The 14,461-nt window shown below is 40.8% G+C and overlaps 1 protein-coding gene across 1 annotated transcript in view; it reads left to right on the top strand.

Annotated features, from left to right (window-relative positions):
- Window positions 1-4,998: 4,998 nt before the first annotated feature.
- fancl (FA complementation group L) overlaps window positions 4,999-14,461 on the top strand; it is a 35,693-nt gene continuing 26,230 nt past the window's right edge. Inside the window, exons 1-5 of the mRNA XM_085478463.1 lie at window positions 4,999-5,391; window positions 5,908-5,966; window positions 10,102-10,162; window positions 10,596-10,652; window positions 10,930-11,027. Coding sequence (XP_085334589.1) covers window positions 5,305-5,391; window positions 5,908-5,966; window positions 10,102-10,162; window positions 10,596-10,652; window positions 10,930-11,027 — 362 coding nt within the window. The 5' untranslated portion in view covers window positions 4,999-5,304. The remainder of the gene's footprint in view (window positions 5,392-5,907; window positions 5,967-10,101; window positions 10,163-10,595; window positions 10,653-10,929; window positions 11,028-14,461) is intronic.

Below are 14,461 nucleotides of genomic sequence, written 5' to 3' on the forward strand. Positions count from 1 at the left end.
GTGGCCATTGGAGTAACTGTAGTTTTTAGGACTTGGCTGCATTTCTCAGTCCCACAGCATTGCCTCTATTTTATTTTTAGTTGTCTTCCTTTTCCATGTCTTTCCTTTGAATGCGTCTTCTGTTATCTGCATTGATTGTCCATCTTTCATGGTACTTCCTGTTTTGTTTTGAAGGTCAGGCTTTCTGTTTTTACTCCCCTATGTTGCTCTTGTTAGTTTCTGACTAAGTGTGTCTGTTCTTTGTTACTCTTCTTTCTTTGGTGTTTTTTTTCGTCTGCTTCTGTACAATACAATAAAATACCAGAGAGTATATATAACACCAGGATGTAGTGACTTCCACAGTTGAAAATTTGAGTCATTTTAACTGTGCATTTTAAGCTTCTTGATCTGAAAAATGATGCCAATGTGAGGTGCCTCCAGTCACTGGTGTGTGACCTTTGTGGTTCCAAATAGACTTTCATTGGATAGGACTCTGAGGGAAAATAGAGCTGTTAAAATGGCTAGCAAGTTAGCCTTTAGCTTCACAGTCAGATCCACCTCTTGCTTATCACCTCTGTTTCCAAAATACCAAAATACTGACATCTAAAATACTTAGCTTGGAGTAGAGCAGGGCGATATGACCAAAAATATTTATCACGATATACATTTGAAAATCTGTGATAACGATATAACTGACGATATAATTGACACTAGACAAAATACTTTACAACTCCACAACTTTATTAGTGCAAAAAAAAAAAAAAACATCAATGTATTTTCACTTAAACAAAGCAGCTGTTTTTTTATGTGCATTAAAGTTATATAAAAATGTAACAGTGCAAATGCAAATTCCTCGCTGACAGTTTAACCAAAAGGCATTTCCAGTGGAAATTGGCCGACATATCCTCAGCATAACCATGTATAATATCCACAACACTTAAAAAGAGGTTATACACACACAATACGGTAATATTATGTTGAAGCACAGTACGCATCACTCCGCGAGGCTCCTGCCTACGATAGCCGTAATGCTCCGACAATCCATCAAGCGGTGCGGCTTCGTAGCTTAGCAAAGTTGTACTAAAATATTTGACAGATTTTCGAGCGCCGTGTACATAAAATCGTTTTGAGGTCAGTAAACACAACCAGAATTCATACATAAGGCACACGGGATTATAAGGGGCACTCTCGATTTTCAGAAAAATCAAAGGATTGATTTTAAGTGTGCCGTATTTTCCAAAAAACACGGTAATAACGCCGGCTCGCTAGCATGCGCTACCAAAAATAGTGCTTTGTTGTGTATCTGACGGTTGAAAGCTAAACCAGTTCCACACTGAAGTTGCAGCATTTTTACAAACCAATTCTGGTTCATCCGTTTCATTCAACCATCTGCTTTCGCCCTCCTCATTCTTCGTCGCTGCCGGCACGCTTTTTCTGCCATGTGTGTATGAAAACAAATGCGCGTTTTACCCAAATTCTATCGCGATATTTCATTTTCTTATCGTTGCCCAACATTAAACCAGTATTACCATGAACGGTATGATATGGCCCAGCCCTAGCTTGGAGTTTACAAACCAGCGGGTGATGGTAGGGGCAGGGATAGCTCAGTAGGTAGAGCGGTTGCCCCATGATCGCAAGGTCAGGGGTTCGAATCCCCTGAACGGCTACCCTGAGGTACCCTTGAGCAAGGTACCATCCCCACACGCTGCACTGGTGGCTGCCCACTGCTTCACTGAGTGAATGGGTTAAATGCAGAGAAGAATTTCCCCACAGGGATCAATAAAAGTGTACATTATCATTAAAAGGACCGGTTCTTATGTAGCACTTTTTTTCTCTGCTTTTGAGCTACTACAGCCCACCAACCTTCATCTGTTGTTCTACAAGCTATTGACTTCACAGGACTACATAGAGTCCTATGAAAACTTTATTTTTCACATAATTGTATCTAGTAATTAGCAATAATAAACTAATAGCATACCAAGAAAACAGTAACTGATTCACTAAAACTGAAGCACAAATTTCTTGAATGGGCTTTAAGACACAGCAAGCCATATTTTTGACAGATAATTACATTATAAAAGCTCCACAGCAGGAAGATCCACTTCAGTGGCTGTAATTAGCAGATCTGAAGCAAAGAAGAAAATGAGGAGGTAAAGCTGACTGTGTGAAAATACCTGTCAATCAAATAGGCAGGTATCCAGAATGATGGATTAAAAAAAGAAATTGTATCCCTATAGAGTTGTTATGAAGTGGTGAATATCCATAGTCTAAAACAGATTTTTCTACCAGGCTATAAAATATACTTTTTAATATTGTATTATTTGACACTCTAAATCTGTAATTGGTCTTAGTGATGAGGGGGTTCGGGCATATGCAGAAAAGCAATGAGGACAGTGCATCAACTTGGAATATTCCACACTTGATGGCATCTTGTGCGATTGCCTTGGAGTAGGCCTCCGGTGTGGTCTTCCACAGTCTCACTGAGTTGCTAATAAATGTTAGCACACTATCAACCTTGTACAGTGTCAAGCACTCCCATATCCATGATTGGTCTGCCTGGTCTTAGAGTTCTGGTGTACTGCTCTGTCAACCTGCTTTGGTCCTCTGGTGTTATTTCCAAAGATTTTTTTAAACTGTGCTTACGTATTGACTCCTGTGCCTACTCACCATGGTGTCTAAAATGCCTGAGTGTCCCTTAAAGGGATTTTTTTATGATGGGTCTGGATGGATCAGTCTGGATGAGTACCTCATTGGGTGCTGTTAGGTTCTTCAGCCAGTAGGTGCAGATGATGTCAGGTCTTTGTACTGTTCAGCTCTTCATTTTGGAAACTTCTTGGATGTCTTCCTTTGTGATGTTGACTGGCTATGCTCTGGGAGACTGCTGCGGTCTGCTCTTAGGTCCACTAGGCACTTGGCAGTGGTGTCAACTCTTTCTCTTAGACTCTTAGATTTTTGTCCAGCATTATTAAGTTTCAGTGTTGGGTCCCTTGTAGATAAGAATACGTCCTAGATGGATCTTTGGAGAACAGACCATGTATTCTCCTGGCCTCTGTGTTTCTGGTATATCGCTTCAGTTTAGTGGCAAGAGTTATGAGCCTTTGTTTGGCAGTTTGTAAAACGTCAGTAATCAACATCTCGTTGTGTCTCTTTTTCATCCAGGACCTGTCTCTCATGATACTTTTGTGTATGAATAAGTATGAAAAAAACTATTATGAATAAGTGTGGAATATGTGTGGCCAAATGGCTGTAAAGTGAGAGAAGGTGACCTACCAGCAGGCAGAACAGCAGTTATAGGGGATAGCTACAAGTGTCTGGGTATTCCACAGGCCAACTAGAACCATGATAAAGATGCACAAAGGTCAGCCACAGCCAAATACATTCCAGAAAATAAGACAAGTGCTGAGAAGTCAGCTGAATTGTTGGAATTAAATCCAAGCCATCAATACATATGCCCTTCTGATCATCAGATGCCCAGCTGGAATAATAAATTGGCCACAGAAGTAGACACATGCCACTGATGTCAAGACACAATGCACGGTGTCCATCTGAAGTCCAGCACTTTTTCTATGGTTCTTTGAGCGACATAGAGTGATGGAGGGCAAGGAGAAGTGCAGGTCAGAGTCACAATCCAGGCTGAAACACAGAGCATCTGCCAAATAGGGATGGGTATCGTTTAGGTTTTATCCTATACTGGTGCCAAACTGGTACTTTTGAAACTGAGAATCTGAGCATAGCAGTACAAGAACAAACCCTAAGCACCAGATCCATAGAGACAGTGCAGAGGAACATCTGGGCCACATATGGACTAGAAGTCCCCAAGTCCTAATGGGAGACACCACCACAAGTGGTTAAGAACAACAGGAATAGGTTCTAGACCAGGGGTGTTGAACTCCAGTCCTTGAGGGCCGGTATCCTGAAACATCCTTTACATGTGTCCCTGCTGCAACACACCTGAATAGAATTTGTAGGTCATTAGCAAGTCTTGACTACATGCAGAGGTGGCAACTGCTAACCCTACTCAAGTAAATTTAAATAAAAGGTAAATAAAAGTACTTCTAAAACTGCTTTTATTGCACCATGTTCATTCACTCTTGAGCTGCTGCAACATGAATCACCAGCATGCAGTTCACTTCTGTGGACCTACTAAATTTTATTCAGGTGTGTTGCAGAAGGGAGACATGTAAAGTTTCAGGACATCGACCCTCGAGGACTGGAGTTTGACACCTGCATTCTAGGCCAACCAATCACATGTAGTGGCGGTTGACAAAGTAGTGATAGATATGACAATCCCAGTGGAAAGCAACTACTGGAAGAAGGAGCACACAAAATAGAGAAGCATCATGGGGTGAAGAAACAACAGATGTGGAAGGATAAGTCAAAAGTGGTCTCAGTGGTAATAGGAGCATTAGGAGCTGTTACCCCAAAAGTGGAAGAATGGCTTTACCAAATTCCAGGCACATTTCGGAGGGCTCTGTCCACAAGAGCGTAGTCCTAGAAACAGGACCCTCAAATTCAAGGCTGTCTGGTAGAAGACCTGAGCTTGAGAAACACACCAACCCCCAGGGCAAAGGTGTCAAACTCTGGCCCACGGGCCAGATTTGGCCCGCAGCCTAATTACATTTGGCCCGCGAAGCTGGCCTACTGGTATTATACAGCTAATATATATATTGTTTAGTATTAAGCTTTGCTTGTTCCATATTCAGTTTTCCAGCAAAACTTATTTGAGTCCATAAGAAAAGATTCATTCCTATATCTGGAGGAAGATTTTTTTTTGATAAATATTAATGTTAGCCCGCGACTTTGTTCCAGTTTTAAATTTTGGCCCACTGTGTATTTGAGTTTGACACCCCTGCCCCAAGGGATGAGAGCAAGATTATATATAAAATAAAAATTATGTTTCTGTCAATTAGACGCAATTACATAATGGGCAATAATGTCGGTAATTTTCAGTAATTTCAACAGTTAAACCTTCCGTAGAGACCGGCAGTTAATCAGTAAAATCATCAACACACTAACGTTTAAACGTCACACCAACGACTGTCAAGAAACTTCAGAATTACGATACTTTTTGTAAGTCTTTGAAAGCAACTGGATGACGTCGACTGTTTGGGATTTAATGGCGGGATGCAGGGGTTGCGATTGATTCTCCTGTCAACGCACCTCTTGCTAATTCTACGTTTAACAGCTTTAGCTTGAATTTCTCAGGTTTGGTTCAAGTCAGCGACTAATCAGAAAGTGCCAGTCTGTACGGTCCAACTCAAGCTAGGAAGTAGCCACCTTGCTTTGCGAGCGGAAACTTAGGCGTAAAAGGTCATAGAAAGTTTTATGGAGAAATCACTGGTAAACGATAACCCGTTGCTTGTACCTCTCAACAAGCAGCAGACAGTCTACGATGGATTTATCACTGTTCAGGTAAAATTATGCGTTTGTGTGTTGTTTTTTGTTGGACGTATGTCAGTGTCATATTGAAAAAACGATTAATTTAAAGATTTTTTGCTTTGGATGCAAATACTTGTCTGGAAACCATATATTTAGACATCTAACTGATTTATAGAAACTTCTGGTAAATTCGTCCTGTTTTTTAAGCAGCTTACATTAGTATCGGTAGCAGAACCGTAATTGTATTAGCGCATGAAACGACTTCATAAGCTGGTATATAATCTTGAAAGCAGTTACTTACTACGAGTGTCATGCCGTATTAAAGCGATGAAAAAAAGTTGAAAACGTGGTCTAAAGTAAATTTCTATTATTTATGTGTCTCTTGAAACACCCAAAGAAACGTAATATTATCCAATTCCTTAACGTAGGTTGGTCGGTCACGTGTTCTTCATTAGCGCGTTAGTTGTAGAAGGCATTAACCTCTGTGGTACACTGATCGCAGAGCTAGTAATCTGCTTTAATAATGCTTTGTCTTGTCCCCCCCCCCAGGAAAGAGACTTCAGGATGAGAATAGTACTCCCACCAGATCGACAGCTCAAGGAGGCCAAGTACAAGCATCCCCTTGCATTCTCTGTACAAATGTTTTAAATGTGATACGGGATAAGGTCTAATAAGGGAGTTGTAGTAAAGTGCTGCTATAATGTAGTAGTTAACAGATTTGCTTAGTAAACTAAAAGCTGATTCCAGCCAAAGACTCAAAGAACCTTTGGGGTTGCATCAGGAAGGGCATGCTGGGTAAAACTGTGCCAAACAGAAATACCTTAAAAATATATAATTTTCATGAAAATGACTTATAAAAGCTTCCAAAGAATAAAAAGAAAATAAGATTTATATGAAATGGCTTAACTTTCCCACATGTAGTTATGACCAACATCATCAAGCAAAGGCTCTTTTCAGGCAGAATCAACTTCATTAGAAGGAAGTAACAGTATTTTAGTGTATCTTAATTTGTGAGAGCTAACTTAACAGTATTGTTTAGTAACAACATTAAACTGCATTGTTTGGTTCCTAAGACATATCCTCAGCGTTCTGCTGCTTCCCCTTAAACCAAAACTGAATTTCTGTTGCTGCTATTTTTCCTGATTCGCGTCTGTCCCTGCTCAATTTTACGCCCCACAGGTTATTAATTATAAGACTGTGGTCTGTTTTGTGTATTCCATTCAGTTTTATTGATATAGCGCCAATTTACAACAACAGCCACCTCTGGGCACTTTATATTATAGACCTTACAATAATAAAAAGAAAACACCAAAAATCAGATGTTGACAGCGGGGAGAAAGAACTCCCTTTTAAAAGGAAGAAGCCTCCAACAGTACCAGGCTCAGGGAGGGGGAGCTGATATAGAGAGTATCTTGAACCAAAACATTCTACAGGGTGGGCCATTTATATGGATACACAGTAATAACATGGAATGGTTGGTGATATTAAAGTCCTGTTTGTGGCACATTAGTATATGTGAGGGGGCAAACTCCTCAAGGTGGGTGGTGACCAATGGTGTGCTTGGTTTCAACGTAACTTTATTCTTTCATGAGTTATTTACAAGTTTCTCTTTGTTCACAGCCATTGACATGTCGAAGAGGTTAACACGTGAGGAGCGGATCGAAATTGTGTTGATATCTGGTGAACGCAGTAACCGGGTCATTGCAGCAGATTTCAATCCAACACTGAACCAGTTTCACGAAACTTAACAAGCAGTTTGTTAACTGTAGTATGGGAGATGGGTGGTCTCGTAGGGTGTCTTGCACATTCCCTGAGTTTTTCCAGCAAGATGGTGCACCACCACATTATGGGTGCCAGGTCCGAGCATTCCTAGATGAACAGTTTCCTGGAAAGCAGATTGGTCGTCGTGGGCCAGTTGAATGGCCCCCAAGGTCTCCCGATCTGACCCCCTTAGACTTTTATTTTTGGGGTCATCTGAAGCCAATTGTCTATGGTGTGAAGATACGAGATGTGCAGCACCTGAAACTACGGATGCTGGATGCCTGTGCTGGCATTTCTCCTGCGGTGTTGCTATCAGTGTGTGAAGAGTGGGAGAAGAGGGTCGCATTGACAATCCAACACAATGGGCACATTGAACACATTTTATAAGTGGTCAGAAACGTGTAAATAACTCATGAAAGAATAAAGTTACGTTGAAACTAGAGCTGGGCGATAGAACGATAACGATATGTATCGCGATATAACTTTTACTCGATAGAGAAATTAAGCTATCGCGATAGACCTCGCCGCTCTTGTCCTCTTTAAAAAAAAAAAAAAAAAAAGGTCAGCCAATCCAAATTAGGTAGCGCAGAGCCGAACCAATCACAGCCGCAGCGTCACGTCACGTGACTTGTTACGTACAGCACAAGTGCCAAGCCGCACGTGTGTTTGTTTGGGAAGCAGCCAGCGGGTAATGGAGCCAGCGCGTAATGGAGGAAATGAGTGTGCCGACTAGAAAAATCAACCGAGCGTGACCGAAGAGAAAACGGATGATGGTTCCAATGCCGGAGAGATTGTCGAACGGAAGAGCCATAGAAGTTCCGTAGTGTGAAGGTATTTCGGCTATTTCAAGTCTGACAAAAAACAGAGTAGCGTGCACTGTAAATTGTGCCAAAAGCAAGTCTGGAAATACATGCGTCACACTGTGCGCCACGTTATTGTTTCGGTGAAATGAATTTCTACAATACTGTTAATTCTACACTCTGCAGTGTTTAAATGCTTACATATACACACAGTTACTGTCCCTCCACACATACGACTCGGTTCTGCTTCTATGCCCCAGCTTTGTTTACTTTTTCCCACCGAGGCTTCTAGACTTCTGATTGGCCAATATTTCTGCACGGTTAGGAATCTAGCGCCACCTGCTGCTTTGGCATGTTCATAGCAGCGTTTTCCTTCATTTCTGCCTTTATGTGTGGACGGGATTATTTTTTAAAACGAAAACGGAAAATCTCCGTTTTCAAAAATACCCGTGTACGTGTGGACGTAGCCTCAGTCTCAGACTGGAAGCGCTAATTAGTCATTCGGCTTTTGTCAGACTAAAGTAACTGTTAAAACTGTTTGAAAAGCTAAGCTATACAACAAGGAGAGATTGAGAATTTCCTTTTAGTTCTCAGTTTATTTGATATTGACAAAAGTTAGTCAGTTTTGTCTGTTCTTCTGTAAAACAAACTAAGATTTATTTTTAGAATTAATATTTTGTTTCTAAGTGGAATTGACAATTTAGTCTGTTTCGTTTGTTCTATTTTGAAACTTAAACGCTTTAGCGGCTGCCTTTTGTGTAGTTTGCAATATTTGCCTTTATTTATCTGAAAAAGTCTCATGTTCCTTAAGTACATCTACCCTGTTGAACTTATTATGGGAAATAAATATTTAAATAAAAACAAGCTGCTGATTATTTCACATTTTACTTGTGAGCAACGGCACATTTAAATCTTACAAATATAGTTATTTGGCTCATATCGTGATAGATATCGTTATCGGCTGAAATGAAAAAAACATATCGTGATATGAAAAAATCTCATATCGCCCAGCTCTAGTTGAAACCAAGCACACCATTGTTTTTCTTGTGACATTACCAATAAGTTTGATGTGTCACATGGCCCTCTTCCTATTGAAAAAACAAAAGTTGTATCCAAGATGGCCGACTTCTAAATGGTCACCATGGTCACCATGGTCACCACCCATCTTGAGGAGTTTGCCCCTCACATATACTAATGTGCCACAAACAGGACTTTAATATCACCAACCATTCACATTTTATTACGGTGTATCCACATAAATGGCCCACCCTGTACTTTTAACCACAAGTAAGTCTGCAGTGTGAGAGTGAAGTTATCTGTTGACATAATATGATATTATATGGTCTTTAAGATATAACGGAGCGTGATTTTTCTGGACTTTATATGCAAGGAGGAGGATTTTAAATTCAGTGCTGGATTTAACAGGGAACCGATGAAGGTTTAGGGGAAATTGGATCTCTGCCTCATGCACATTTGCTGTATGTATTCGTATGATTGCATCTCACCCTATCCTGAGCATCTTAAGGATTCACTAGATTTCTAAATGTTGTCTATGGTCTTCCTCTTCCTCATACATTTCAACTCCACATGGCATCCTTTGTCCAATCTACATACAGTTACTAGCTTTGTTAAATAAAATGTAACAACAAATACATGCAGAGTTATAAATTTACTGAATTGGTATTTAAGTAAAATAATTCATGACAACAAGATGGAAATTCTTGTTCTGGACACCCTCTCTACTTTTAAGATTAGGCTTAAAACTTTCCTTTTTGATAAAGCATATAGTTAGGGATGGATCGGGTGACTGAATCCTTCCTTAGTTACTCTGCAATAGGTGTAGGCTGCTCTGATCAGTGTTTCTTCTTCACTTACCTGTTTTTCACTTTCTATGTGTTTATACACCCCTATGCAATCACTCGTTAGTTATTATATTTTCTGGTTTATAAAAAACATAAGGCACCACTAAAAAAGCATTTTGACCTTTAATCAAGGTTAAATTATGGCCTGCACTAACAGGAAAATGTATGGATTACTGTTAGGGTAAGGTAACTTGGCCAATCAGCGATACGTGTGTACGCACCATTGAAAGCAGATTTTGAGCCAGAAAAGATGTTCTTGAAACTTGTGCCTGGCCACAGAAGATGTCCTCAGTAACCCATTCACAACTTTGTCCTTACAGGCTGCACTGCTGCTGGCAGCTGAAGCACCTGTTGCGTGGATATGAGCGCATAGTGAAGCAGGTAAATGTGCCGCATGTTGGTATTTAGTGATATGTTGTCTCAGTCTATGAGAGCACGCTGTTTTGTGCTGCGTGCTTTGTATTTGGCTCCTTTGTGTCGCTCCTGCTCCCTCTGTCACCCATCAGGCTCGCCTCACTCACAGGCAGAGAAAAAATATTTTTCACTGTTTAATTAACATCGCCTGGAAAATGTCCCTATTTGTTATGTGGCCCCTCAGGGTTATTTGGATGAGATTGATATTTCACCCCGGGCTGCAAAGTTCATTATTTTCACAGCCTTTAAGCTATCATTAATTATTAAAGCTGGTGGCAGCCCCCATTAATCACAAACACTGTTTGATTTGAATGGCTGGCTAGAGGAAAAAAATAGACACTGTCACTTCATTATCCCTCCATTCAAGGATGTCTTTTCTCTCGTGTTTGACTCCTCACAGAGGCTGCAGCAGTCGGCTGATCTTGTCGGTTTCATTCTGGAGCTGAAGACTGTCTTGGTAAGGAGGAGAATGACATGGCGGCTCGCACGGTCACTTTGACATTGTAGCTTCATGAATAGCAACTAAATGGGAACCTCCAGGCATTATCAATAGCCTTGCTTGAGAGGCATATGCACGTGCATGTGTATTTTGTGCCATAAAAATAAAGAAAACTGTCATCACGGCCCTGATTCAGCTTGCTCTGTAGAAAGATTGCTCCTGAGAGTAAGTTGTGATATGATGTGCATAGTAATCTGGGCTTAAAATAAGAAGAGCTCTGTGTGTGTTGTTGCAGGAAGTGGTGCTGAAGAGCCGCCCCGAGTGCCGCTCCATCCCGCCTCCGCAGTATTACTCTCAGCTCATCTCTGAGATGGAGACCCTCGGGTGGGACAAGTAAGTGGGCCAGTAAGAGTACCAACACATGCTCCGGAACCAGGGCTTTATTGGCGCGTCAGTCATTAAGCTGTGAAATGTGTGTCAGCATGTTTGCCAGCTCTGAACGGCACTTTTACTGGTGGTTTTGTCTGAGTCGCAGCTTAGGTTTGTGTCTGCTGAGTATAGGACACCACAGCAACATACAACAGCATTCATCTCAAGGCACTTTATAATGTAAGGTAAAGACCCTTCATTATTGGACAGAAAACCCCAAGAGTCAGACAATCCCCTGTGAGCAGCACTTGGAGACGGAAGTATTTCCTTTCAATAGGCAGAAATCTCTGACAGAGGCAGGCTCTGAAATTATCTGCTTAGGCAACAACACTGATCGTGTTATTACAAAGCAGTCCTCTGGAAATATCCTACAGGCCTGCTTATGGTGCATGCTGCTGTTTGTAGGGGGAAAATACTTTACTTGCCAAGAATGTTGTGACAAACGGATAACCGAGTCACCTTTTTTTAGTGGAATGAAAGATTATCTATACTTACCTGGCCCTACGTGGAAAAAAATAAAACCTAATAACTGATTGCTGTTCTTGGCAACAAAAGTGGCACAATCAGACATTTTTGCTCTTTTCTGACTTAGTCTGAGATGGACCTTCTGTTTGTTTTGTCCTCCTGGATCAGTGCTTTTGAATTTCAGAGCTCAAACTGATGGCTGGACATTCTCCTTCAAGATTTTCTGGTACTGACTAGAATTCATGGTTCCCTCAGTTATGGCAACTCATCCAAGTCCTGAAGCAGCAAAATAGCGCCAGACCATCATACCACCACCACCATGTTTGACTGTTGATATGATGTTCTGTTTTTTACACTAGATATAACATAGCCTTCCAGAAAGTTCAGATTTTGTCTGGTCAGTCCACAGGACATTTCCCCCAAAGTCTTGGGGATCATCAAAATATTGTTTGGCAAATGAGAAACTTTGTGTTCTTTTTAGTCAGCAGTGGTTTTTGCCTTGCTACTCTCCCAAGGATGCCATTTCTGACCTTTCTCTTTCTTATTGTTAAATTATGAACACTGAACTTAACATAGGCAGTGAGGCCTGAAGTTCTTTAGATGTTGTTCTGGGTTCTTTTGTGTTCTTTTGTCTCCTGGATGAGTCGTCAATGCTCTCTTGGAGTAATTTTGGTAGACTGGCCATTGCTGTGAAGGTTCACCGGTGTTCCATGGTTTGGTGGAGGCCCAAATCCTTTAACCTCCTAAGACCCAAACTCTGCCACAGCATGTATTTTTAATTTCTCTTTGATATTTGGGCTGAATTAGCAGTTTTTTTCTTTTTTACCTAATTTTAGTTTCTAAGAAAAAAGAGAGCCATATATGAGGATATTCATTTAAAATTTTGATAGAACAGTAGCAGTATAATGTCCTCGTAAGTGGATATCAGGCCCTTGTAGAGCAAAATTGAGTATTTTGGTCTAAATAACCCAAAATGTGATGTCCACATATGTGGACGCCAGGTCCTAGGAGGTTAAATTGGCTTTGTAACCCTTTCCAGACCAACGGAGGTCAGTGACTTTGTTTCCCCGTTTCTTTAGATCCTGGCATGTGTTTCTTTGTGAGATGTTTTAGCCTGCTTCACTTTATCAGACAGTTTCTATTTAAGCGATTTCTTGATTCAACAGGTCTGGCAGTAATCAGGCCTGGGTGTAGCAAGTGGAAGTGAACTCAGCTTTCCAAAAAGTGTGGTTAATCACTGTTAATTCATCATTTAACAATGGTGGGGAAATTACTTTTTCCACACAGGGCCAGTTAGGTTTGGATAGCTGTTTTTCTTTTCCTGTAATAATCACGTAAAACTGCATTTTGTATTTTTCTTACTTTATCTTTGACTAATATAATTTGTTTGATCTGAAAGATTTAAGTGAAAGAAATGTGCAAAACAACTAAGGAACTAGGAAGATGCAAAATACTTTTTCATTGCACTGCAACTGTTTTCTTACCAAAACATCAGGCCTTTACATGCCACTGTTACCGCTCACCTGTGTATATTCTAATAGTTAGTATGCGTTTCTTCATACTCGCTGAAACAATTATCATTCTTTCTCATGTCTTAAAATTTAGAAGAAACTGACATTTAGTTAGTTGTTACGTCATCATCAGACTAAGTCTAACCAGAACCAGCCAGTTACTATAGTTACACGTTCTTACAAGTTTAAAAAGGCGTACTTCATTAAAGCAATCAAAATGAGTGTAATCCAAATAAGCACTTGCTGTGAAATGCATCCAGCCTTATGGTCAGGCTCAGCTTCTCTCTCTGATCGCCCGCTCTCTGTCTCGCACAGCACAAAGAGGTTTGTGGTTTATGAATTTTATGGTTTATTTATTGGCTATTTTTACTGCACACTGTCCTCCCATGACTTATAGGTTTATTAATTACTTAACAGTTGTTTTCACAAGCAGTCTTAGTCGTAGAAGCACTGCAGTCACACCGCCTCATTTAATGGAACCATTCCTGGACCCACATCTAAAAGTGGTTCAGGACACTGTATGCTTAAGTGTGCCCTGTGAGTTTATGCAGTGGTCCCGCTAGTCTGAGGAGAACTGGATTTTGTAGGTCAGGCTTGCTCAGGCACAGTCATGTTCATACGCTGGGAGTAAACCCTCTGTCACTTTTAACATTTGCAATCAGGATGACCTCCATGAGATTGATCAGATAATGTTATGGAAGTCTGTAGGTGCATGTGGTGATCCTAAAGCTGTGGGTGTGATCATCAAGTTAAAATAGTGCAGATTCAATCCCCACGCAATGTTGAAATTAGCTTTGAGAATATCAAGCCATAATCAAACAAGTTATTTTCTCTTAATGAACAATGTAGTAACATGGTTCCATTCCCCACTTACATGGTCCCAGGATACTGTGGTAGTAATTTGCCTGTGGAATTGCTTGCTGATGGAGCTCCACGTATCAACTCGGTGGCTCTCCTGTTCCTCTGTCAAAGCTTTGATATATGTATTTTTAGTTTTCTGCGTTTTCCCCAGGGGCAGGATTAACTTATTGTGGTGCATATATGAGCAGAAACCCCCACTGCTTTAAAAGGCTGTATAGAGCACCCCCCCCTTTCTTCAGCAGCGTAAACTGATTGGAGAGCCTACAACAACACAGTTCTACATTAACAAATGGCTCTTAATGACTTCCTTATTTTTAGTTATTGAGTTATAGTTAAATCCAGGTCACATTTAATAACACTCAGCCCACGTGCGCTGACGGGTCTGGCTAATACCGTTTTCTCCGCTCATCAGGAGAGAACGAGGAGGAGGAGGTGGCGGCGGCGGTTAGGAGAAAGATATCTATTCTCCCCCAGCTCGGATTAAGCCTTGACTACTACACTCATTTTCTACTTTCCTATTAATGACCGGAGCTACAATTATGATATTAGCGAAATGCAAAT

Source organism: Copadichromis virginalis, linkage group LG13, assembly GCF_057382275.1.
Source record: "Copadichromis virginalis isolate Kocher_CV1m ecotype Utaka linkage group LG13, C_Virginalis_male_GT1.1, whole genome shotgun sequence".
NCBI classification, from domain to species: Eukaryota; Metazoa; Chordata; class Actinopteri; order Cichliformes; family Cichlidae; genus Copadichromis; species Copadichromis virginalis.